This window comes from Pseudopodoces humilis, chromosome 7 (genome assembly GCF_049639895.1).
Source record: "Pseudopodoces humilis isolate 2021_Gansu_Grassland_sample_001 chromosome 7, ASM4963989v1, whole genome shotgun sequence".
Lineage (NCBI taxonomy): Eukaryota > Metazoa > Chordata > Aves > Passeriformes > Paridae > Pseudopodoces > Pseudopodoces humilis.
Genome location: NC_142206.1, coordinates 56,473,768 through 56,500,409, shown reverse-complemented (window position 1 = coordinate 56,500,409; position 26,642 = coordinate 56,473,768). Strand labels below are relative to the sequence as shown.

The following is a 26,642-nucleotide window of genomic DNA, read 5'->3' as shown; positions in this document are numbered from 1 at the left end:
GAAATGGGAATGGGGAAACGGGAACGGGGAACCGGGAAATGGGAACCGGGAAATGGGAATGGGGAGACGGGCTCCGGGGCACGGGGGCTATGGAGCCACGCAGGGCTGGCACACGGAGCTGCATCCTCCAGGAGAGCAGGAACACAGAGGATTATTTCCTAGGAGGGACCCAAACACGAAGAAGGACAAGAAGGTTAATTAGGTTTCCTTTTCCTTCAGTTTGCTGTTAGATTTTCCCAGGTCCTTATTTTTTTTTTTTTCAGTTAAACTTCCAAATAGTATTTTTCTCCTTTTTTTTGCTTACCAATTACTAGGCTAACACATCCAGGCTATGAAAAGGAAGATGGAATAATTAACATATTCTTCTTTTAATGTTTTTTTTTAATATTGCCCCAAGTTTTGTAATTCAAAATTCCTTGTTCTACTCTGAATTTACTGTTCAGCACTGATGAGTAGCATTAATCCATAACTTTGGATGGATGTTACTCAGTGAAGAAAATAATTTGTACCTTTATTTTCATAGCAGTTCAAATCAGATATATGTTTTTTTTTTCTGATAAATGGTGTGAATAATAATATCATAGACAAACAAATAATTTCAAGACTTTTTTTTAAACATAGAAATATTTTCATTAGCTTAGTTTGCACTTCCATTTTTTAAAATTGAAATCTAAGCATTTGAGCTGACTGTGTAATGTTCTAGCCAGATAAAAAAAGCTTTAGCTAAACCAAATGACATGGTCAAGTTACATGGACAATGACCATAGAGCAGCATAAAAAACACCTTGTAGTTCAGTTTAATGTCACTTTAAAGCAGAAAGTCAATCAAAAGACTTCAAAATACAATTTCATTTGTCTGTCACTACCCATGTGCAAAATTTTAATTCTGCATGCTCCAGTGTAACTTATTTTTACTATTTCTACTTATGTAGGTATATAAATTATGTATGTATTTATCTTCTACCAGTGTAATTATCTTTCTGTGAGCAGAGATTACCCTTTTCTGGTGATAACATTTTGAGTGGTTTATTAGAACCAGATATTTGCATTCCTGAGGAGACACAGATGCACAGCTTACCAAACTCCCACCTACCATGAAAAAGTGTCCCCATTTTGTTTATTTTTGCTCCTTAACAGGTATTTGGTTGACAATTTTACAGTGCAGTGAATACAGAAAAATATCTAAATACATCAAAGCACAAAGACCCACATTACACACTTGTTTTCGTAGTAAATACTTTTCCCTCACTGTGAAGCCTCATCCTGCCAGAGCTGTCACCCAGAACTAAAGTCTGCTCACACTGGTGAGATTAGTTCTGAAGATTTCCAAACAGGAGGCAGATGATTTCACTGAACACACAATATGCATTATAAGGCCGTATTTCAAATGTCAGTATTACAATAATATTTACAGCTGGTAGTTTTTCATCCGAGTATCCTGGGGCAGTTGCCATGAATTCATCAAATGCCTTCTGTTCATTGTTCATGTGGTAAAAACAGCTGCAAGATAACTGGGAAGCCACAGTTTACAGCCACAGATTTGGTGCCCAGTACTCCCAGACGACTGCAGCTGTATTAACAGAAAATAGCATTTTTTGGATAGCACAGCAGTGCTGCTGAGTCACAGTGTACCATGATAGAGATGCAGCTGTGAAGTTTACTATAGGAATTGCAGGGCAGATGCTCCAGAGATCACTTGTATCTCTTGACAGTTATTTTACAGACACAAAAGATATTTTGAGAAAGGAATCCACCTTATAAGAAACCAAAGTCTAAACAAATCTTGAGTTTTCTGTGTCATGCACTCTAGGCCAGAGGTCAAGAACTTAAACAGCAAATTGTCTAGAATGAGAATTTTCTCTTTTGCTGTGTGTTTGCATCTGCCTAATATGCCAAGGTTAATTTTGTGGCAGTGTAGTTTGGCTACCTTTGCCAACTTTTTCAGTCCAGCGATTTGCAATTAGCTCGTATGTGCACAGAGGCGAAGTGTCGCATACCAGGGATCAATGAACATAACTCCATCAGCAGATTCCTGCAGCTGAAGTAGCAGAAGTTAATGTGGTTTACTGGAGAAAGGGGTTTATTTTTAACATCTTTTAAAGGTACAGCTTATTGGTTTCACTTTTCAGTTCTGCTCTGTTTGTTGGGGATAAGGGCGAGTGGGAGCTCACAAACCTCTCCCTGGCATTTTTTGGCAGTTCTGTCTGCAGAACTTGACCAAGCGTACAAGTGAGGCAGATTTATTACGACTGATGATAATCAAGTTTTGGGATTTACTGAAGGCACTTCAATGCTTAATTGCCACTTAGTGCTAAATAAGCATTTAATAAACCAAAATCAAAGGCTGTTTAAATTATATACTCTAATTACGTAGTACAATAAAAAGAAGTTTTGATTGCAAAGTCAAGTTGTTGGGTAAGGACACCATTTTTAGAGGTCAGCTCAGAGCTAGCAGTGCCTGACTTTACATAACCTTCCTTCATCCTGCAGTAACAGAGCTGTGTGTCTTTCATCTCTTTTATTATAGCAATTCTTCATTTTAATAATGCTGCTGTTGGAAACAGTGCTCACAATATCTCATACCTGCACAGGGTGCCAGGTTAAGATTTTATATTGGGTTCTGTTGAAAGGAGAAACCTGGGCCGTGCGCTGCCTGCTCCTCCTCAGCCTCCCTGTTTCCTGTAACTGTCCCCAGTAGGCCGAGTGGATGTTCTAGGCATGTTCAGGTAGGAAAAACAGACTGCAGACATGTATTTCTGCTTTCCTGGTCCTCCTCACTACCTGAACACCCCTGTTAGGGGTTTACATATTGAAATTTGATTTTTTTACTGGCAATTTTGTTAGTGGCAAGAATTCCAGATTCCTCCCCGAAGCAGAAAGTTCATTAGATGTTTGGGCACTAAAGCAGGAGCCTTCCTTGCACCTGAGAGGTAGCAGAGGGCACCTGAGGTGCACAGCTCACCTAATGCACTCTCAGTTTTTTGGTACTTGTACAGAGCCAAAACAGTGGAGCCAAGCTTGGGCCATTACCCTTCTTGCTGGCTTTTCCCAAGAACCTCAACTCGCCCACGTGTGAGATTCCTGAATGTAAAAGGCATGCATTATGAAGCAGCTCAGATCTGCTGCTTACAGCCTTTTGGGAGGGGCAGTTCATTGAGAAGGAAGATTTGTCGGATTCCGCAGGCTGTACAGGTTTTTCTTGGGAGGGTACGTACCATCTTTATTTTTGCTTCAGCATCTGATCTCCTTACCCCAACTGAGACAGGTTGACATTGAGATCACTTACAGAAGACTGGTCCCCAAAATCCCAAGTTCAGGCCACTGTATCAGATGTGTATTTCAGAACTCTTGATCCTAGAATGCGGTGCTTGCACAACTACTGCAGTGTCTTGTATATAAACTCTAAAACAGTCACTTATTTGCATTGACAAGAAAGAAAACTCGGCAACCAGAGGTTGAAAAAAGGTACCCAAACAGGCCACTAAGTGTAAAGAGCCAACCTGGCCCAAAGCATTTATTATTTTTCTCTCAACTATAAATTAGTGAGGTTAGTCAGCCTGAAGTCTAGACATAATACCAGCACTGCCACACGGCCAGTGCATCAGGAAAGATCTGAACTGCTGCTGCAAGGCAAGCACAGTGCAGTGCTAATTACCGTCGGTATGAAATCACTCTGAATGCCAGGCCTGTTGACTCTGTGCTTTTACCACTGTCTTAAAGAGATTAGCAACTTTTACACCTTCAAACCTTATTAAAAATGATCAGAGAAAGCATTATGTCCCATAAACATCATCTCAGAGAAAATATTCTCAATTTTACACTTTCAGCTTTCAATTTGAGTAAAAGTTTTATTTAATTTAGAGTTTCAGCATCTGCAGCTGATGTACTGCAGTCCACAGCAACAACCACTAAGCAATCAGGGGCCATTACAGCATGAATAATGCTGCAAACAGTAAATCACCTAAAGCAAATTATTAAAGTACCTGCTGCATACAGTGAATCATGGGAAACAGCACCTCTAAATTTCCAGTTCAAAAATTTTTGCATGTTGTTAGAAATCTGGGTCATTGTATTCTGAAATTTAATCATTCTATACGAGGCAAACATGATTACATCCCTTTGCCTAACAGCATGAGGTAAGCAATTGCAAAGGAATTCTTCATTACAGGCATTATTTTGGCAATCTTCCCAAGGCAGTTGTGGATTTGATTATCCACCAGGACTGAACTCTCTACAGCAGGAATTCCCACCCACGTATGGCTACTGGAATACCAGGAGAGATGAAAAAATGTGCTGGGTTAAATAATTCAGCTGACACAGAAGCAGAATGTACTTTCTGCTTATGTTTGCTAAGCAACTGCATCAAATCAGCCTTACACATTTAAGGGAAAAAGAATTTTCAGAAAACAAACTTCGGGGTTTGAATCCATTCAAGAACTCAAATCTTGTCCCTGAGCACTGGAAGGAATAAAGACAATAAAACAACTGAATCCAACAGGAGTTTATTACCCACGCATTGCAGATGAAGTTAGACACTTCGGTTGCCAGTCAATATAAGCTTAAGTATTAATTGACAACTCAGAAAGTGGACAATGAGTACAAAATAATTAACAAGAGTATAACAAAAAGTTCTGGTGTATTAATTTTTAAAACATCAGTTGTACACTATTGTACAGCAACCATTATGTGATCCTCAACTAACTCAGGGCTTGCACCTCAAATGTTTTGGTTTGTTTTTAAATCAAGTTCTCCAAGAGATTGAAAGACTGGGTTACAACTGCATTATTTCCCAAAAGGCTACTAACATACAGCCTTACCTTATTCAGACAAAGCTGGTCTGTATTTTATCAACACTTCCTTTTATCAGGGAAGGCAGTAACAAGAAAAAAATAATCTATACATAAAAAAAATTAAACTCCAATACACAATATTAAATATATATATCTATATTGTACTACAGATTTTATATAAATCAAGTGTAGGCCAAATTTTGGCATAATTTTTAAGTACATTAAGTTTAATACAAAATCCCCCTTTAGACTCTATTCTTACTGTTCCCATAACTTGCTCCTGAACTGATCTTTTTCAATTTTGATACTTTAGATGCCTAGAATTGTCTTAAGAGCTAATTTCCATTTCAGTAATATCACTTATCTTTCATTACACTTTCTAACAAAAATAAACTTGTGGGAAAACTAGTGACTAATTTAGTCAAAGTTCAGTGACTAGTAAAATTCTCCAACTTGGTGGGAATTATTTACATTTACCAGTCAGTATCTTTAAGGTACTATTATCCCATGGACCCTCTCTTCTCCCTTGATCCTTCAGGAACAGTTACTGATCATACACTGCAAGCACACCCTCCCTTCCTTTTCTTACAAGGCCTCTTACCAACAAGCAAATAATTTCTGGTGCAGAATGGAGTGCAAAGAATTTTTTCTAATGCATGGCTAAATTTGCTTCAAAACCAGCATGAGATACTTGCTTTTTAGAGAACACCTAAAGTGCTTTCTTTAGTCCCAAAGTCCTCTCTGCCACACAAAATCATATTTTGTTTCCAAATTCAGGTTTCATTGCCTTTGTTCGGTATTGCAAGAACAACGATGGTAGTGACCCAATTAATCCATCAATTTGACAAATCATTTGCAGTAAATTTTACAAAAGACTTTTTTTTTTTTCTGAAACAAAAAGGTCACTTAAGCTTTCCTGTAGAATGAAGTCTGGCAAGAAGTCATTCAACAAAAAAGTTAAGCTTCATCAAAGTTGTTTGTAGAATACAGAAATAAATTATATAACCGACAAGCATTCTACATTAGACCAAAGAACCACTCAAGAATCAATTACAGTAAGCTGAGTCACAATACCCCAAGAAATAAATTCTCGTCTCATTTTATCTACCGACTTTATTCTGGGGTCTCTTCATTCAGAGAATTATGGTACAAAGGGGGAGTGTTAGAAATGTGCAGCCAGTTCCACCTGCAGAGAATGAGGTTCCAAGTTATGCTCTTTAGCAATCTTGTAAAAGCAGGGCTAAGTGTGATTTTAACAAGGAAAATCACCCAAAAGCAAGGCTATCACATTTAGAAGCTAAGTCACTTCACACACACTGAGCCTGCTCACAGGTCAGCACGGACTTGCCCTTCAGGACTCATTCTCAGTGTCCTGTGGAAAGAATCAAGTGCAGAACTCCCAGTAAAGTTAGCAGGAGTTGGACAGCAATGCCCCTTCATACCACTGAATTATTAAATATCTTCTGTATTGTGTGTGAAAATTGGATTTTTTAATTGAGAAAGCAAATACTGAAACAGAAACAACTTTTAGCACAACAGATGTATTTACTTACAGCATGCAAGGATTTGTTTTTATATATTTTTGCAGCTAGCAAACCTTAATTATTTACAAGTACAAAATTACAATCTTTACATAAGTAGCAATTGCTTACAGAAGTTCTGGGTGCTCCCTCAGAAATAAGCAAAAAATGGAGTAAAAAAATACTGAAAACAGTAATTAAAAAAAACAAACAAAACAAAAAACATATTAGCTTCTAATATCCAGACAATTTAACACTGTTCTGGTAAGGAAAAAAATATAAACAACACAAAAGCCACATATCACATTTGGAGATGCTGTTTTAAAAGAAATGCATCTTTCTGTTTGGTTTTTCTTTCCAGGAGAAATGCTGTACATAACCTTAAAAAAAATCCAAATAAATAAACAAAACCCAACTCCTTTTGGTTTGCCAATTTGCCTTAAAGACACTCCTCCACCTCCTGATCAGAGACCCAACACCTTCACAGGTGATCTCAGAGGAGAAAACAAAAGCAGCACTTTTTTATAAACATGGAACTTGTTTCCAAAATAACAGATTCTAAAACTCACCCAAGATGCAATGCACACATCAGTTCAGACGGAGGGCCAGGTCAGAAAAATCCCACTCCTATGTTTAAGGCAGTCTCAGACTAATGTGCATCTCTTCAGCCTCTTGGAAAACCTCTTCTTTTCCAAGAGGCTGAAGAGATGCAAATTACTCTGAGACTGCTTTAAACTTAAATTAAAACTTAAATTTGTGTCAAATTGCTCTCTACCTGCCTGTTGGTTTTATTTCATACAATAATTAAAACAGGCAAATTTAGCCTGCAGCTTTTTGTAGTAAATGTGCATTTATACCTGGTTCTATAAAGTAGTATTTCTCTCTGGGACTGAGGGAGGTCACTAGCAGGATGTTTATCACCACATCATAAAGGGTTTCAAGCATATTGTATGTCTGGAAAGACATTTGACTCCCTCTTAAAGCTATGTTAACTTTATAAATAAAAGAATTTGGTACCAGCTGGTGCTCACACTAGAAACATTTTTCATGTTCAACTCTTAGATTAGGGCAAAGAAAGTGCTCTAGTTTTACCTGCTGCTTTGTTATGCCCAATTCCAAGGAAGCTTAGCTTATTAGTAAACAAAATTATACTACAATACAAATACTTTACTTGGATTTTTAAGCATTTGCATGTCTGCGATTCTTTATTTTCATATTGCATGAGATTTTGTGCTAACTGCCCTCTTGAGCCTAACCCCTTATAAAACATGAAAATAGAACTTTTTCTCATGTAAACTTCAGTGGAGTAGTTGCTGAAGGTGCTGTATAAACATTCTGACGGACATTTCCTGGGTAGTGGTACATGGAACATGACATTTTGAACTTACTCAATGTAATGTATAAAAATATAAAAACTACATTTATGACAGTAGAATAAGCTACAGTGCAATTTTCCTTAGCCTGTTGAAAGCTCCGTGTGATCTTTTTCACCCCTTCCAGATCCTCCACAGTACACCTCATGTTTCATTAATACTACAAGAGAGCAAGCACAACTAGAAAATACAGCTTTAATTAATGCTCTTTATGATGTAAACTTGAAGTTTCTAGAAGTCAAATATGTACCTTAAAAAATTAATTTTGCTCACTTACCTTTTCTGTGCTAAAATCTAAACATTTTTGCTATAAATTGTAAAGCTAGGATATTTAAGGAGAATACGCCCTAAATTTCACAGAAAGTTATCCTATTATTTTTAACAGTCCTCAGACTAACTGAATATAATTGAAACTACACCACTTTAGGGCTCTAAGCGTAAGGCATTTTGTGTACATTCCCCCAGCTATTTATTTAATGGCTATCTTGGTGTGTGAAGCCAAATCAGTGGAAATTCCACTCTCAAAATCCCAGAAACCAATTTACCTTTTCCTGCACATTCAGCATTGAACTGCAAAAGAGGAACAGACAGAAAAATCAGATCCAGAAATACACACTGAAACAAGCTAACCATTTTCTACTGGGTACTTTTCAGCTATGGAAGTTGTTTAACATTCTCAGTTCTGAATACCTCAGTTTGAATACATTCATAGCAGTACATTCAGGATGCACTAGAGAAATGCACCAGAAAAATTTTTTACATCATCCAGTGCCAGCGTACCATCAACTTTGTCTGCTTTAAAGAAAGTCAAGTTAATTTTGTAAAACTACATATGAACAGCTTGGAGATATCATCTCCAACACAAACTTTCTGAAAACAAATATTGTTTACAAAAACTGTAGGCTTTGCATTCTATCTAATCACCATATTTCCCAACCAAATGATGCTTTTCCTGAAAAACATGTACAATACAAAACTAAGTCATTTGTGTCTGGTCAGACACTAAGACAGCGCTTCCTGCAGTAACTGTTGCTGATGTGGAAAGAACAGGCAACACATGAACAAAACAAAATGAAACAGCTAAAAGGCACATGAAATTACACTTGAATGGAAAAGGATCATGAAAAGCTAAAAAGCACATAACAAAATCCTGCCAAATTTAGACATCAGAAACTGTTCATGCATTGACCGTACTGTCTTGACTGCTCACAGTCTGTCAATCAGAATGATTACAAGTTTCCTTTAATTGTTACATTGTCTTATAACTATCTAAATCTGGTAAAAGTGATTACCACCTTTAAATATAGTATGTTAATGCATAAAAATACAAATTTTTCTAGAATAAGTATTATATTTTCTAACCAAAAACCTAAAAGCAGTGGTCCTTCTAGATTAGTTTGGAATAATAAGTGAAGCCCATTTCTTTGCAGAATGGGGGGATTTTATTGTTTATATGTTTAAATAATTAATTTTGAATATCCACAGTATAAACAATCTCCAGAAAAATATATCCTCTTGCAGTAACTTACAACACACATTAAAAATACTTACAAAAGGGACTATTGTTCATTTACAATATCTTGAGCTCAAGGACACAATTCCTGGGTCATTTCATTTATGCAATTTCGATCAGGAAAAACTGAACATTCTGGTTAACTTGGACCATGTCAGCAACATGGACAATCTAACATTTTTTAATATCTGCCTAATTACATAGGATTTTCAATAAAATTAGGCATTTTTACATCACAGTATATATGGCATTTCTTAATTTAGCAACAGAAAGGCACAGTTATTAAACCATAAAATACAGTACCTGAATTATATACTCTAGCAATATCTACCAATGCTAATCCAGACATTTTTCTCTGCAAAGGGGGCTAAAGAAAAAGGCTTCTCCTTGTTTATTTAGAAAAATTCAACCTCATTACAAATTTGGTCCGTTAGAAATAACTATTAGCTGAAATACCTTGAAGCAGATGTTCAGGAAAGAATACAAGAAAGCAAATTTAACAGCCTGTGGTCCAATGACTTGAACTAATTACCGTGAAATGGCAAACAAATTGTGAATGGAGCCTTCTGATGAGCTGTCAGACATTGCTGCTGAAGTGTCAGTGTACACAGGTACAGACTGGCAGCCATCCCAGATACATTCACTGCATCACACACACAGACTTGGTTACAGCAGTAAGTCCAAAAACAGCATTTACAGAGGTCAGCACTTCTCCTGGACTGATTCCTGACTGCTGGCCCTAAACCATCCCCAGAGATGTGCAAAGCCCTTTAAATGCTTTGCCTGCTTTGTATTGCTGTTAATAGGAAGACCCTGCTAAAGCCAAGCCGGCCGGCCTTCCCTTAGCAAACTAGTGCACCTCTTCAAAAAGCAACTAGCTCAGTTCTCCCTACTCAAAGTGATCAAACTGCATCAGGAAAGACCAATGAAATGGAAGAGGCAAGGAACAATAAACATGAGGGAGAACCCCACCATTCCATAGGTAATGTAACGATAGGGCAGCTCGACCTCCATGCGCTGCCTGGCTCTCCGCACGTCGTCGTGAGGGATGCGGAATATTTTACATGCCAGCGGAATCGTGGCTTTCTTCATGGCCACTTTTGTTAACAACAGAATGATGACTCCAATCAACAACCGCAGGATGGCTTTTCCAAACACAGTCACAGTGAGGGAGGACAGAGACAAGGGCAAGGCGTGGGGAGGAGGATCCAGCTGCAGACCCAGGACGTAGTTGACGTGAGAGCCACAGGCCACGCCGGCACCGCAGCCCAGGATCTGAGCTGTGTCTCCTCGTGACGTGCTCCACGTGTCCAGGGTGAAAGAGAAGATGCCCAGGGCCAAATGAAGACTGATGATAATTAAGGGTGCGTATTTGTAAGTTAAGTTGAAGTTATCAATCAGGTCCACAACTGGATGGAAGACAACCAGGATAAGAATAGCATACAGAAATCCAGCAATAACATCCTGTTGAAGAGAAAGATATGGTTTCAGTGTAATAGCTATCTAAAAAAAAACCCCTCAAGTTACATTAGCAAGAATACAAGACTAGCTGCTGTAGCGTTAAAAACAACTTATGGATTGCAGTCTTCTCCCTTTTAGAAAATTAAATCTTTCTTATGTTAAACATAAGGTAAGGAATTGCATTTGATCACCTGTTAACAGATCACCTGCATCCTGACCAGATCATGAACGAAGTTATGATCAAAGGATCCTTCATGGAACTTGCAGGTCTGGATATTTTAGTAAGGCCTGTTGTGATAGGGCAAGGGGTGATGGTTTTAAACTGAGAAAGGAAAGATTCAGACTGGATATAAGGAAGACTTTTTTTTTCCAATGAGTGTGATGAGGCACTGGTAGAGGTCGTCCAGAGAGGTGGTGGATGCCCTGTCTCTGGAAACATTCATGGTCAGGTCAGATGAGGCTCTGAGCAACCTGTTCTGGTTGAAGATGTCCCTGCTTATTGTAGGGGGCTTGGACTAGATGATCTTTAAAGGTCTCTACCAACCCAAAACTATTCTGTGATTCTTCTAGGAATTTTTCTGCTGGCAACATTGATCCCTGTCCAGGGCAAGGGCACTCCAACCTACAGTCAGTACAAATCCAGCCCAGCTAAATATGTTCTGCCAACTTCAGTTTGCTGAAACAGCTCAACAGTGGCGCTGAGGACCTGGGGTACCAACACACCCAACGCTGGCAGCAGCAGCAGCAACTGGTGCAGCAGTCAAGGACCGCTGCAGCCAGGAACTAGAGCAGCTTCAACTTTCCACTCCAGCTTCAGAATTAACAATGCTGGAAGAATGTGAACTGTTTCCAAATATTAAAGGAGAGGAAGAGATAACCTCTGTGACTGATTTTCAGTTTTACTATTGTTTTTAAAGGTCTTTTCTTAATGAAAAGGTTACTCAATTATTTTTTACTTCAGCATTAAATTTCAGTTAACTGTTGACTGATCACTAAGTTGCATGGAATTCTCTGCTACTTTTGTCACCTTTGATTGTTAAAGAATAATTTGTGCAATCCAAGCACTACAAAGTAACCTGCCTTCATTTTCATGCTTATCAGCTCTTCCACACGAGCCAAGAGGTGGGACTTCAGCAGTCTGTATTGCTCCAGCTTCAGTAAATCATTTTTATTTGCTTCCACTAATTGAAAGCTTGATAAAAGCTCTAATAAAATTGACTGATATAAACATCAGACTTGTTCATTTCAGAAGCTACAAAAACTTTCTGCTCTATTTGCCACCTACTCCCCACAAACTTAGGCACTGTGGTTGATGTATATTGCAGGCACCACATGGTGAACTGTATTCCCTCAAACTCTGCAGAGGATTCAGATGTGAAACTCCAAAACAGCCCTGTCTGCATGCTCACTATTTGTTGCATGACTTTGTTCTATGACATTTTGTGTCAGCTGAACTATTGGTCCATCACATCATCCTTGACGGAGTGGCTTTAGACTGGGAAGCCCCCTAACTACTGATGCAAAAATGTCATTTAGATTTTCTGAGCTGCCTTATTTTTCCATGCTCCTTTCACACCGTGTTCATCTACCAGCTTTTCTACTCCCTACAAGGCTTACCCTTTTCTGTCTATTAGCTTTTCTTCTAGCACGTGATCCTCAAAAACATCTTTAGCAACCTCCATTGCAATTACCACTTTGTAGTGTTCTTGTTTTCTCATTTTTACACTGCATACAATTGTGTTTCAGTCTGGGAGTCTTAATTCTGTTTAATAAATGAGTTTGTTTTTCCAAGATGACAACTTTGTTACCTGGTTTAAGAAACTCTGCTAGATGAAACTCTAGCACTCTGAAATGCTCATGCTTTGAGCAGCCAATGTGGAGTGAACTTTAACAGCCACTTTCTCATTCTGCAAAATGACTTCTACTCTGTAGAGGAAAATTTAGTCTACACTTTAGAGGAGTCATCAATTTCTGCACTAAAAATGGCATTAAATACCTGTTAAGTTTCAACTGTGGATTTAGTTTGTAAAAGATAAGTGTAAGTTTAGCATGAGAGCCACTCTTAGCCATTTTATCAATTTCTATGCTAAAGAAATGCAAGTCTTCTGATTCTGTATGGTAGAACATTCAAAAAAATACATCTGTATGCAATTTTGCCCTGTAAAACCTTCAATGTGATTGAAGTTTATAAAATCAGAACAGAATTAAAACAGAAGTTTAGTAGTAGATTAGATTATTTTCTTACCAAAATTGAATGCATTCCCATATAAATTCGACTACAGCAAACCAAAGAACACCAGCAGAATGCCAGGATCAGTCCAAACATAAGGGGATACTGGTAGGGAAGAAAAATGCAGAAACTGTATTACAATTTGGAAAAAATAAATTAAAAAAAAATCACTCTATGAGTATTTTCTAATTAATTCCAGTTAATGCCACTGATGCTTATCCTTTTCTTTGCCCTACCCTCCACAGGCCTAGCAGAGCACCTTTTCATAAAGTCACCATTAAGCCAAGCTTTCAACCTTCCCCTCTCTTCTCTGCATTCAAACTACTTAAATTTCAGTGCTTTGGTCACATCTTTCCAAAGCAGCAAGAAATGAATAGCAGTTGTCTTGCCATGCTCTGATATCCCAAATTGACCACATAGGCAGAGACAAGGGTGTTAAACTGTGCAACAGTTTTACACCAGGTGAAGCAGCTCCATCACATACCAGTACTGTTAGCAATTACCCAGGCAGAATGGAGTGGCTTCACTTTTTTTCCTGAAAAGGAGAAACTCATAAACAAATTACAAAGAAATTCAATTCCTTCCCTCAATTCTTTGTTTCAGAGTTTCTGCAATCATTGACTCAATCTCTGGACATCAGCATGAAACTCCTAAAACAGTAATCTTTTTTGCTCTTTCCAAACCCACATAGGTTTCCTCCTACAAACCATATATTGTTAAATAAAAATCATGAAATAATTACTTCAAATTATTTTTGTCTTATCACATTTTATTAATAAAGACTGTTTACCAGGAAAAAATCAAATACTTACCTTTAATAAACACATATCTTACATAGTTTCATAATAATAATAATCACAGATCAGGAACATAGTTTTTTAACTTTCTCAGGTTTTGGATAAAACTATGCTAATTTACATATTACAGCATGGTAAGAAATACTTTCCCCACTATTGCAAAATGTTCTACAAGAGAGGACACAGCTTCCTTTTTTGCCACTATTCTATAAAAGACACAGTCACAAGATAAAATGGCAAGTTTCCAAAATTGCTTTCCTTCCTACGATAAACATTTTCAATATAAACAGGCAGTCTAGATGTACTCAAACCTAGAAATAAAATCTAAGAATTACAGACAGTTTTCTTGCCCTTTCCTTTGTTCCTTTTACAGGTAACCTGAAGGGTAGAATTTCCAACAGATTAGAGAAAACACTTTTAAAATTACTGGAGGAAGTTCTGTGTCCTCTGTGAAGGCCATTTAACAGATTTGTAAAGTTCCAAAATCTGCATTTTTCCAGCCTTCCCTGAATTCTCAACTCCAGGACCATGCTTGCATGACATACCTAAAATAACCATTCTCAAACTAAGAGAAAATCAGGAAGCTTGCATTTCACATAAGAAGCAGATTTCACATTAAAACAAATTCTAAACACCCAGTTTATAGCTGTGTTCCATCTAGACTAAACTCTACCTCCTGTAGCAACATTTGTCTTTGCTTCTATCACATTCATCTACAAACTGAATCTAAACAGAACTGTGTACTTGTAACTCATTTCTGACTGCAATGATGAAGGAACAAATTCAGTTTCCTGCCTTTTGGAACTCTGCTAATCCCAGGCAATGCACCCATAAATCTGTAACACAGACACACAATTGCAGAGTTATCAGATACCAAGACTGCTACAGCAGCCACAAAAGTAGCCCTTTTGGTACCTTCCAAGTGCAGCCACATCCCTCTGCCCCACTGTGCTTCTCCCTTTGCACAGGCCTCAGGGTAGATGGAATGCTGCCTGCACCAGCCACACACCCTCCCTGCACAGTGCTGCTCCACTCTCCCTCCCTCCCACAGGACTCCCCAAGCAGAAATGCTGTCTGTGCAGGGACAGCTGTACCCTGTGGCCTCTGAAGCAAGGAGCACCTTTGAGTTTCAAACTGTTTGGCCATCACTTGATACCCTGTATGTCCATCCTTGTCTCTTGATACACATCTTTGGTGCTTTCAGAGCCCAGAGATAAGGCTTTTCTTTAATAAATAAGGACTTGTCCTGTTTCTGCAGTGATGACATGCAGTACCTGACAGAAGCAGAGGCTGGAGCTTTAGCAGGAAGATGAATGAAGTGCCAGGCTCAGCAGCCGTTCATGATACTGTGGGTAAGAGGGTGGAATTGGGGGAGGGAAGAGGTTGGAACAGCTAAACAGCAAAATCCTGAGAACAAGGAGTACGAAGGAAATAGTTAGATAAGAAGTCTTATTTTAGAAGTCCTGAGCAGATGACTGTAAACAGCAGAAAGACTACAGTAATTCTGAAAATGAAAGAAGAAATGCTTGCTGTCAGGGAACTCACAGGGGAGGAGTGTTTCAGGAAGAAAGAAACAGAAATTCCAGCTCTGAAGAATGTTTTGGAAAGATTATTTGGCTCTGTCATATCTCACTCTAATGCTGAATAAATATCCCTTAAACCATCTGAGGATATGGGTTAGTTTAGTTCCTCTGTAGCAAAGCAGAGTAGAATAGCTTGGGTTGCAAGAGACAGTTCAAAGCCATCTAGTCCGAGTCCCCTGCTAGGGGCAAGGACATCTTTAACCTGAACAGGTTGCTCAGAGCCCCATTCAACCAGGCCCTCAATGTTTCCAGGGATGGTGCATCCACCTCCTCTCTGGGCAACCTGTGCCAGTGTTTCACCACCAGAAGTAAAAAACTTCTTCCCTGCATCTGATCTAAATTAACCCTCTGTTCAGTTTAGAACCATCACCCTTCCCCTATCACAGAAGGCCCAAAGGAGTTGGGTCTTTCTAGTTCTGATCACAAATTAAGCCAAACACCCTGCATCCTCCTTGGCCTGTTTGCACTCCTACCTTTTAAAGCAGCCACTGGGTTGAGGAACTCCCAGAGCACCAATCTGGTAGCACCTGCTTAAAATCTGCCCTGCGGTGGTAAGGCAGGCGTCTATTTGGTCCTCACACGCAGGGTTAAGTGCACAAGGTGACTGAAGGAGAATATCAGCACTCCCACACACACCTCTGAGCTCCACAGCATGCCGAGTCATACCACCAACAGGGGACATCACCTGGATCCTTGTAAAAAATGCTGATGCCATAAACTTACTTTCAAATTGTTGCCTGCAAGGCTGAGGTACCAGCTAACCTTATAATAATACTGTTTTACAACAATAGATTTCAGAAATCTCCTCTCCCAATTACAAATGAATATTCAAAGAAAAAAAAAGAACAGCTTTTACTATGTTGTCTACTTAAAACATTTTATGAAAGAGTAATGTGAAAACCTGAATATAAACTCATATCAAGTGTTCAGGGAAGAAAGTCATAATCACTTTTCATTATGTAGACTCAGGTCTTTACTTAAATGAGAGATACTACAGCAAGACACCTGAATTCCAGCAGTTTTAGTCCCATGGCTCCTGGCATGCCAGATCGGACCTACAGAGGCACAAATGACAAATGATCACAAGTTTACTTCTATCCTCTTCTCCGATTCACTGTTGGTTTTACTCATTTAAGTATCAGAAGGCAAACTGGCATCACATGTCCGTCCAGATGAGGGTGTGGAAGGTTGTCAGAGATCACAGCTGGGAGAGGTAGACACAGAAACCAGGTTTCATTCTCTCAGCTTGTTCTTTTTGATGAAAGAATTGATGTATCACGGCTCTGTGACAGATTGGGTGTCACTTTCAGTCAGATATTCAGGAACAGCCCATTTTGGATACAAACATCTCAAACCCTGTCTCCATGCCCTCAATTAAGACCATCTTATGGTATATCCTCAAAAACTCCTTATATCTCCATAGCTAACATGCCACCTCAACAATTCTGAGTGTCAGGAGTTTTTTGAAATGCATACTGCTTTCTTTTTTTTATATATAAATTAAAGAAACCCAAACCAAAAGCATCTTATTTAAAAAATTAAAAAAAAAAGTGAGTTGATTTCTTAACTTCACATACTAAGACAAAGCTAGGGATAAAGCTGACTGAATAAACTACTCATTGTGTTTCAGATCTCAATTTTGTTCCCATATCTAGAATCTTGTTTTAATTTTGAATTAAATTCATATTTGTAAAACAGCAGTGAAACAACTCTCAGTGAGTCTTTGGGAACTTTATGCCCTACGTTTTTAAAAGAAAACTCTGATCCTACAGAAAATTCCACTACATCCTCCAAAACAGGCTTGCAAACTTCTGACTGGACTACACACAAAACCCTTCCCTATCCTCCTCCCTCTCCTTGATCTTTTTGCCAAGAGTCTTAATAACATAACTATTGTTTAAAAATGCTCATAAGGAAACAATCTGTCCTAAAAGCTTTGACCTAGGTCAGAAAATTCCTTCTTTCATAAGGGAACATTATTAAAAGACATTCTAAATGCTCGCTTGTTACCTTTTTTAAGCACATTCTACACTGGAGAAGTTTCTAGCACCCACAAATAATTCCAAATAAACTTTCTAATATTTTCAGTGTTCTTCAGTATTCAATGACCTTTTTAAATCGTATCATAACTCAAAAATCCAACTTGAGTTCGAGACAATTATTCTGGGCTAAAGTTCACTGAAAGAATCCAAGGAGCACTTGCTGCACCAGGCTTTTAATAAGGTATTTGGGCCACGTATTGGCAATAGTCATATGAAAAGCTATAATCAATATTTATGGGAATGACTCCAGCACCCTGGCTGGACAGATGAGTTCAAAAAGCATAGCATAAAAATGATTTTGTGAAGGGAGCAGAAGAAAAGGGAAAAGAGGTTTGTTAGAAAAGAGAGACCACCAATCAGTCATTTTAGGAAAAATAAACTTTTTCTTTCAAAATGGCCCAGGTGATAAACTCCACTGGTTAAGCTACATTTAGCAATTATTTTCTCCCTTCTTGCACTGACTAACATTAATATCAAGAGACATAAAAATCTCAGTCACATGGCACTACAAGACCCTTTTTTTGAAATTCCAAGATAAACTTTTCAGTGCCAGTCCTGAAGGATGTTAAAATATTTAATTTTCTGCTACACCTAATCTGAAAAAGAAAGTAAGGAGTAACAATAGGAATTAGCTTGTTATTTCTTTTCATTGCACTCATTAAAAAAATAATCCCTCTCTGAAAACAGCTAGCAAGAATCACTTATGGCTTGCTCTGTTTATGCCCCAATACCTGAAACCACATTTTTCCTGCAAAATCGTGTTTTCCCAGTTTAATCAACACACCCTATTTGAAAGAACAAGGAGTGTTTTACATGTATACAATGCACCAAGAAAAAAAACTGCTTAAGAATTATTCCCTTTGAATATCTTTTCATCAAAAACTCTGTATCCAACCATAGAGCATTTGTTTTTACATGTTTTCCCTCAAGACCCTTTACATTTATGAAAGATTTGCTTAGGCAAAACTGAAAAATCTATTCAATGACAATCAACACAGTCTAATAAGACAGGCTGTTGTATTCCTCTGGCAGAGGTTCCCTAGTGACATTTGTCAGAACTGGCTGTGCTCTTTTCAAATTTTAAGAACACCTGAATCAAACAACTTTTTTCAGCTTCCTTTACAAACTACAGGCATTAATATGGCCTACAGAAGACCTTACATCTCAAACACACAAGACAAGGCCAGTGCTGACCCTCCAAATTCCAATCTCTTTCTCTCAAATCATTGTGTGCGTAATTCTGTGTTTTCGTATCATCCCTTCAGCCGTGCTTTCCATGTCAGAAGAGTTTTTGTTTGACTGTTTAGAAACATGTACAAGAAGACCAATTAGACAAGCATGTACACATCTCTTTGCCAACGTTTCTTCTTAACATTTTAGTAGTTTAGCCAAAAGCCCATTTGGGCTTCTCTGAGAAGTGATGTGTCTCCTTCTGAGGGACTGCACTTGTTCCTGCACACAGATTTTGTATGTAAGAGATGGTTTTTTCTTTGTGCAGCTTCCAGTTTATCATTACATCAATCTTACTGAAAATGCAAGCCTTTCACCAAGGACAGACATTTAAAACAAGGATGTGCCCCCTTCTGCAAAATTCTCACTACAGCACTGTTGTGATTAGGCTGTTTATTCATCCCCAATAACCAATTATTTCCTATTTCTAGTGGGAATCAGACAATTTAGCCTTTTGAAATGAAAGAGCAGGCAGACAGTTCTAGAGGTAATCTTCAGTAGTGGTCAATCAGAACCACAGGGCGATGGAGATCTCCCTAAAATCCCAACACAGATCCTGTCAAACCCATCTCATTTAATTACATTCACCAGCTTTGGTTGATAAAAGTCACAGTGGAGATGGAAGATTTCTGGAAGGGAGTTTCACGTGGTACCACATAAGAGTCTTACACAACCGGTACCACAGAGAGTCAAAAGAGCACTGAGTAAATGAAAACTGTAAATGAAAAATACATCAGAGAGGCCATTGGAGAATAGATGCACCTACTGTGAATTTAGCTGTGCTGTTTATCCAGGTCACCATTAGCAGCAGCAGGGTGGAAAGGCACCCACTGATGACAGGCTTTGCACATCAGGCATTGCCAGACACATTCCCAGGGAGGACAAGGCTGTCATATTCAGTACCACAAGCTGTTTCAGAAGGTAAATCAGCATTGGTTAATTTAGTTGAAGGCCTGCTACTCATCAGCCCAGGCTCTGGGCTCCTGCTGAATATCAACCAAAGTTTGCTCAGTGGCTACAGCAAGAGTCAGCAGTTCCTCACTGAGCTCATTAATGCAGAGCTCAGGAAGGAGGGCAAGCCCATCATTTCCTAATGCAGACAGCTACTGCTAGAGCCAGGCTGCTTCCTGGAGGAGCTACAGGACAGAAGTGAATTTTCTGTATCCCCTGGCTGATAATTTCTTTTCTCCTCAAAATAAGCCAGCAGAGTTATGACACATTTAGGTACCATCCCAAATCAAGGACCATTTATAATAAAATACATCTTGACATCTATTTGAAATCAGCAGTTCAACATAATCAAAATATAAAAAATACTTTTTCCAGTAGTCTCAGCCTGAGCCTTTGGAGATTTTGTGGATAATTAGCAGTTCACACTGTATCTTCCTCCCCCCATCTGGGACATGATATAAACCAGGCTGGCTCAAACTGTCACTATTTCAAAGAAAGCAAGTTTTCCCCAATTTGATAAAGGTTGCTTTTTCCTACATCGTATCAATATGTATAACCTCACTGTTTTTTAAGTGTTTGCTCTCCTCGTTCAGGGTACCAGTACTTCAAAGACAAGAGAAAAAAAAATAAAAATCAACATTTATAACATTCCCAAATTTTCATTAGTCTTTGACATGAGCTTGTATTTCAAGGTTACTGAAGTGTCTTTGAAATAAATGGCTCTCCCTGCAGAAACATAACATATTAAATAAAGAAATAAATAAATATGGATTATGCAAGGAAAATCAAAAGTTTAAAGTAAGCTTTCATAATACAAGAACAAACTGAAAAAAAAGGGATACAATGGACAGAACAGTTAGCAATTATGAAAGTTACCTAAATATGTAACTCTCTTCTGTCTGAAAGACAGTTTAATTTAATATTCCCTATGCTCAAAGTCTCTAATTGTGATAAGTTGCAAAAACCATCTTTAAAATACATTATCTCTGAAAATACTTTACTTACATTTATAGAAAGTATTTTAATTCTATAGTCAAAAATCCTTTTGAATACCATGTGAAAAGAAAATAATTGTAACAGGATTGCTTAAAGGCATTGAAAAATCGAAAAGCACAAACTTAACAGGTTAAGAAAAAACTGTACTGCAAGCCAAACATGTTTTTAAATGGACGATCTGGGCCACACCTAGAAAAATAGGAGCACATTTTCTCTGTTCTCTATGTTCTTCAAGAAAAAGACCCAACTAGATTGCCTTTAATAGAAAAGAACTATCACACAATAGTAGGAAGTCGTAGATCACTGAAAGCAAACTGCAAATAAGCTACACAAGAGATTCCCTCCTCACTGGTGTAACATCTTTTAGAGCAAGAGCAGCTTTCTTTGGTTTAGTATAAACCTCAAAGTGACAAACTCAAAGCTGCCTGTATTGCAGAGTAAAAGTCCCTGCAGAGAGTTACACCTCTATCTGCTTTAAGTCATCCTCACCCTCGCTCCACTATGATTTGCTGAACCAATAGTCCCAAGATACTGTCTCATCACAATCAGGCCCTGTGTACGGCTTCTTTATACTAAATATATACAGAAAGAGTTTGCTTACAGGTTTAAATCTAGCCACCTGCATCTACTGATAAATTTGTAGAATTTAATAAAAATCATATTAAAAACTCCTTTATCTTTAATAGCTTTCCAAGAACTTCTGAGGTCAGTCTTTTTTAACAGCATTTACAGAAAAATTTTCCATGACAGAAAGATGTCACGTAGGTTCTACTCCCTTTCAACAGAAGTAAAATAGGGAGGACACAAGAAGTGTCAGATGAAAGGTTAACTCTATAGGTTAATCAAAACATGATTGACTTGACATGCCATTGGCTAATTACTGATTGATTTTTGGAAATAATTTAAAAATCAGAAGGGATTTTTTTTCTTACATGAATATTTTTAAATTATATAAGTTGGTTTCAGACAGTTCTTTTATTCATACTCACTTTCTAAGAAAAAGGAATTAAAATCAAGACTTGAACACTTTGCTTCTTCATTTCTTAAGCACAGTCCTACATGAATAATAATGCTGAATGTTTATGATTTCTTACCATTAACTGTAAATATGTTTAGTCAATTAGCAGAATGTTTCACAGATTGCAGTGGCAGGGTTGGCAAACCATAGATCAAACTTGGTTCATTGGCAAAAGCACCGTTTCACACCCTGTTTGCTGGTTCTATAAAGGCAATCGAAACAAGTTCTCCTTTGCACACATGACATCAGCCTGTGCAAAGCTGATCGACTGGTACTGCTAAATGAGCTTTCCCACATGCAGAGAAGTACAAATCCAGTTTGTTCTTCCAACTGACACCAGCCCTAGAGATCTAACAAGCAATAATCAAATATACAGATTTAATAAAAACAGCTTTGAAATTAAGCATCTCAGTGGCAAAACTTCAAATATTTGTTTCAAACACTCACAAAACATGACAATATTATATATATATGTAATTATTATGCCTGCATAACTCCAGCAGATAATACTTCACATTTTCCTAGCAAACACGAATCCTAAGAGCTTCCTTTTGGGCACATGCAGAAATAGATATGTAAACTTTGGTTGGAGAGACCAAATAAAATCTCTAACCCTTAATCATCTCACTCCTTTCAGTCACCCATTCTAGATGCCGAGATAGAGACACAAAGTGTCAGGCAGCGCCCGCAGATAGCTGGTGATTGTTACCAGTAACTGGGAAGACAAGACTTAAGCCCCTGCACGAAGGTTAGAATCAGAGTTAGTTCTCACTACCGACATGACTTATATCCAACTTAAACCAGGCAAGTATTACAGTAAGGATTACCAAACATTAACAACTTAAGAGTCGAATTACTGCCTAACTTAAACATTACACAGCAAAACGCTGCACTGGATATTTATCTGGGAAAGCCTCAGTTACTGCTGAAAGTGGTGCAGTGATTTAGAGCTGGATGTGCTTTCTTTGGAGTTGCTGCTGTTGCCATACTTCCAGCAGCCAGCGCCAAAGCACATGCCATTGCTTGCGTAAAGCAGACGATCAACAGTGTTATTTTAACTTATCTATTGACCCCAAGTAAAATAATCAGATTTTAGAGATTCAGCTGAATGAAGGTGCTGAAAATATCACAGATTATCAATTCCTGCTAATTATGAACAAATTGATAGATTGTAGAACCCCCTGGAAGTACAAATACCAGAATCATTTCCAGATTGTGGTTAATGAAAATAAAATCGTTAAAGAAAAGGCTAAAGCTACAACTCTGACGCTACAAAGTGACTCGAAGCAAAGAAGGATCAACAAGAAGCCCTTTAGTTACTGGCTCTCCACCAAACTCTCTGTAAGACAAAATGCCCGTAAAAACACTGGATGCTTATCCAAACTTTGCGCAAATAGACAAGAGGAAAAAACTCTGACGGGAACAAAAAGCAGATTGTTACCGCGAACTTTTCATGCGTGCTGAGCTAATCCCCAAAGCCAGCATAACCTCCATTCACAAGACAGAATTACTAGAACACTTCTCGTTACCTGAGCACTCGCTTAAATCACAGAGGGGAAAAAAGAGTGAGGCAAGGAAAAAGCTACGAATCTCACATTTTCCAACCAAACTCAGCCACCTCCCCTCCTGAAATCAGGTCTGCCACATCCTTACAGCCCGGGGTTGGCAAGCGCACGGATGAGGACACGGAGGTGTGAGCATTACCTGCCAGCGGCCGTAGCTGAGCAGCAGGAGCGCCAGGGGGATGGCGGTACCCGACATGGCGTGGGTGGAGGGCATGCTGTACTCGGAGTTGTAGAAGACCTCCAGCTTCACCACGGGCGGCGAGGCAGGACGCGGCCAGCGGATCACATCCTTGGTGCACTGCCCCAGGTACATCACCCACACCCAGATGATGATGAGCCTCCGGCCCAGCCAGGCGTCCACATTCCAGATGCAGAAAGGGAAAAAGAGGATGTAGAAGAGCTCGTTGCCCAGCTCCGTGCCCAGGCTGAACAGATAGTAGAGGAAGCGGCTGCGAGTGGCGAACTCCTGGCTGCCGTCCTCCTCCTCCGTCAGCGAGTTTCGGCGCGGCCTCCTTCTCCAGCGCCGCGGGGTTCCCGCGCCGGGCACGGCCCCGTTCCCAGTGGGATGCGCCTGCTCGCCCGCGGGGCCACCGTTCGCCACCGGCCCCCGTTGCTCCCCGCCGGACCAGCCCGAGGGCCCCTCAACCCCGCACAGCCGCTGGAACGCGGCCACTTTCCGCGGGTCCTGCAAGTGGGCGGCTAGCCGGGCCAAGCGCTGGCCGAGAGACATAGCGGCTGGAGCGGGGGCGGGCTGAGGGGGGCGGGGGACTTCGTCTGAGGGGCGGAGAGGGGGATAGGGGCTCTGCGGCAAAATAAAGCCCCTGAAGAGAAACCCGCTGGAAGGCAAGGCGAGGCGCCGCGGATAGCGCGGGACTACCCTCGCCTCACCCGCTGCCTCCCCCGCTGCCTCCCGCCGCTCGCTCCCGGCTCTCTCCCTCACGCCCTCCCCGTTCGCTCGCTCCCTCCCTCACGCCCGCGCCGGCCCCGTCGCGCCTGCGCGCAGCCCCCACCCCGAGGGAACCGTCCATCGCGGCGCGGATTGGCCGCGGCTCTCCCTCGGTCCCGCCCCCCAGGGCGGTGCAGCCAATCGGAGCTCAGCACAGCGCGAGGCGGAGCGCGGTGGCCTCGGGCGTGAGGGGCAGAGGCGGCTGAGGGCGGCCGGTGGCGTGCTGCGTGTACCACGGCGCCTTGGAGCCTCCTTCACCTCCTTTTTCTCCTTCTTCGTTGTAGAAACACAGAATCACTTGGGGTGGAAGAGACCTCTGAAATCGTTGAGTCCCGCCTGTGACCGATCACCACCTTGTTCACCAGACCATGGCACTAATTGCCCCATCCAGTCTTTCCTTAAATACCTCCAGGGACAGCGACTCCACCAGCTCCCTGGGCAGCCCATTCCAATAGCTAGTCATCCTTTCCGTGAAGAAATTCTTCCTAATGTCTAACCTAAACCTCCCCTGGTGCTGGTTAAGGTTTCTCGGAGCCTCAATCTGGTTTTGTAAACACGAGAGGGAAAGCGGAGGCTGCGGACGGTCACTGCCCCGGCGGTCAGGCCGGTTCAGCGATGGAGGCAGGCAGTGACCACAGGGCTGCGGAGCCGCCCGGGGAGGTTCTGCAGTGCCTGAGGCATGAGCCGTGTCTCATCCCGGCTCCATACTCGGGAGGAGACTCCACATCTCTAGTGAGTGTGTGTGCAGGGCTGGGAGTTGAGCAGGACCAGGATATTTGTGAGCAGGTACTTTGCAAGTCCGCAGTTCCTGCGATTTCACAGCGGAAATGCTGTGAGAAACGCGATCTCTGGACACCTGCTGCCCACTGTTGCTTCTGCTTGTACTATAGATACTTCTCCTCTGTATTTTTATCTTGCCTTAAAATCAGGAGGTTAAACAAAAGTTAAACTGTTGCTTTGTGCCGTTTTTAAAAGGGTAAGCAATATGACCCAAGCAACTGGTTAGCTTAATAGTTACCCAAACGGAAACAGAAAATCTGATGTGGAATTCAAATTATAAAAAGTTGGAACAAAGGAATATGATGCAGATCTACACTGTTTTAGTTAAAATATCTATCAATACTGTTTTGAGGAGTATTTGACTTGGTGCTGTGTGATAGTCTCATTATACAATGGCAACAAACCTTAAAAATGGAATTTGCTGCCCTATCTCAAGAAGAAATCTGTATGATGACTTAATTGAAAGAGATGGTGTCTAAAAAGTAGTAAGCAGTAGTAGTCTAAAAACCTAGTAGCAGGTTCCATGTCCTGCTACATTTTTAACAATGATCTGGAAGCAGATCCAAACCTACTGATGCAAAAATTCAGCTCCAGAATTAATGGAATTGAAAATAATGATGAGGATGGGGCACTGGTCAATACAGTTTATACAGGCAGCTTGTTCAAACCTAGTGAATTTTTGTTCATCAAACCAAATAGCTGTCTATCCTAAAACCCAACTGTGGAGACCATAACTGGAAAATAGAAGACTCTGAAGCTAATGACTTTGAGAAGGATTTAAGGGTCAGATAAGTAAACAATCAGATAAGGGCTCTCCTATGCTGCTATGGTAGAAAAGGATTAATCAATGTATAAACAAAGGAATTAAAAAGTGTTTATTTTACCTCTCATGTTTGACCTCAATAATATCATCACAGGGTAGTGCAGACAGTGCTGGTTTTCAGATTTTAAGAAGCACACTGGAAAATAAGAGAGAGCAAAAAAATGAAGCAAAATGTTCTAGTGGTTGGAGAAAATGCCTTACACTGGAATGTTTTAAGAGCTCAGGCTATTAAAGTTATCTGGAAGAGAATTTACTTGATTGGTTGTGACCTGATTGTAGTGTATAGGAACATTTCTGAGGGGAAATACAGGATATTAAAGGGTTCTTTAATCTATTGAAGAAAGGCATAATAAGAAGTAATGACCAGAGGCAAAAGCCAGAAAAATTCAAATAGGAAATAAGACATATTTTTCCATGGTTAACCACCAGAACACATTCACAAGAGAAGATGAGGATTTGCCGTCATTTCATGTCTTCTGTTGAAGATTAGATATATTTCTGAAAATTAGTTTTTAGCCAAGCAGAAGTTATGCTTTATTTTATTGGATAAATGCTGGTTGAAATCTGATGGCCCATGATAAGCACAGCATCAAGTTGATCTCCTGGGACCATTGTGTTTCAAATTCTAAGTGCCAGAAGCAGACATTTCATTTATTACCATGAGCATTAGAATAAATTCTTTTTTGCCTTGAAATACCTATGCACCATAAAAAAAGCTGATCTGAATTAAGCTTTTGGCTGCAGAATATATTTACTAAGAAAATATCGAAAGGTTTTGGCCTTTTCCTTCTTAAATTTACACTCTTGGGATTACTTGGGAAAATTTCTTTGCATTTTAATTTAAATCTCTGAAGGACTATATCCTTACAAGAAAATTCATTTGGTGCATTCTGATTCTCTTGGCCTTGAGGCAATTTTACATATTTGATGTTCACATTATGAAATATTTCTTGTGGGATTATTATGCAGAGTGCTCAGGTAACTGCACCAAATGAATCTTGATAGATTTCCTATATTGTACATT

General features: G+C 39.7%; 1 protein-coding gene across 1 annotated transcript; it reads right to left on the bottom strand.

Annotated features, from left to right (window-relative positions):
* Positions 1-4,486: 4,486 nt before the first annotated feature.
* Positions 4,487-24,040, bottom strand: SGPP1 (sphingosine-1-phosphate phosphatase 1). Its single transcript, XM_005520370.3, has 3 exons — positions 23,209-24,040; positions 12,903-12,992; positions 4,487-10,660 (listed from the first exon to the last, which is right to left on the bottom strand). The coding sequence occupies exons 1-3, from the start codon at positions 23,797-23,799 to the stop codon at positions 10,109-10,111; spliced, it is 1,233 nt and encodes a 410-aa protein (XP_005520427.1). The 5' UTR covers positions 23,800-24,040; the 3' UTR covers positions 4,487-10,108.
* Between the last annotated feature and the right edge of the window lie 2,602 nt (positions 24,041-26,642).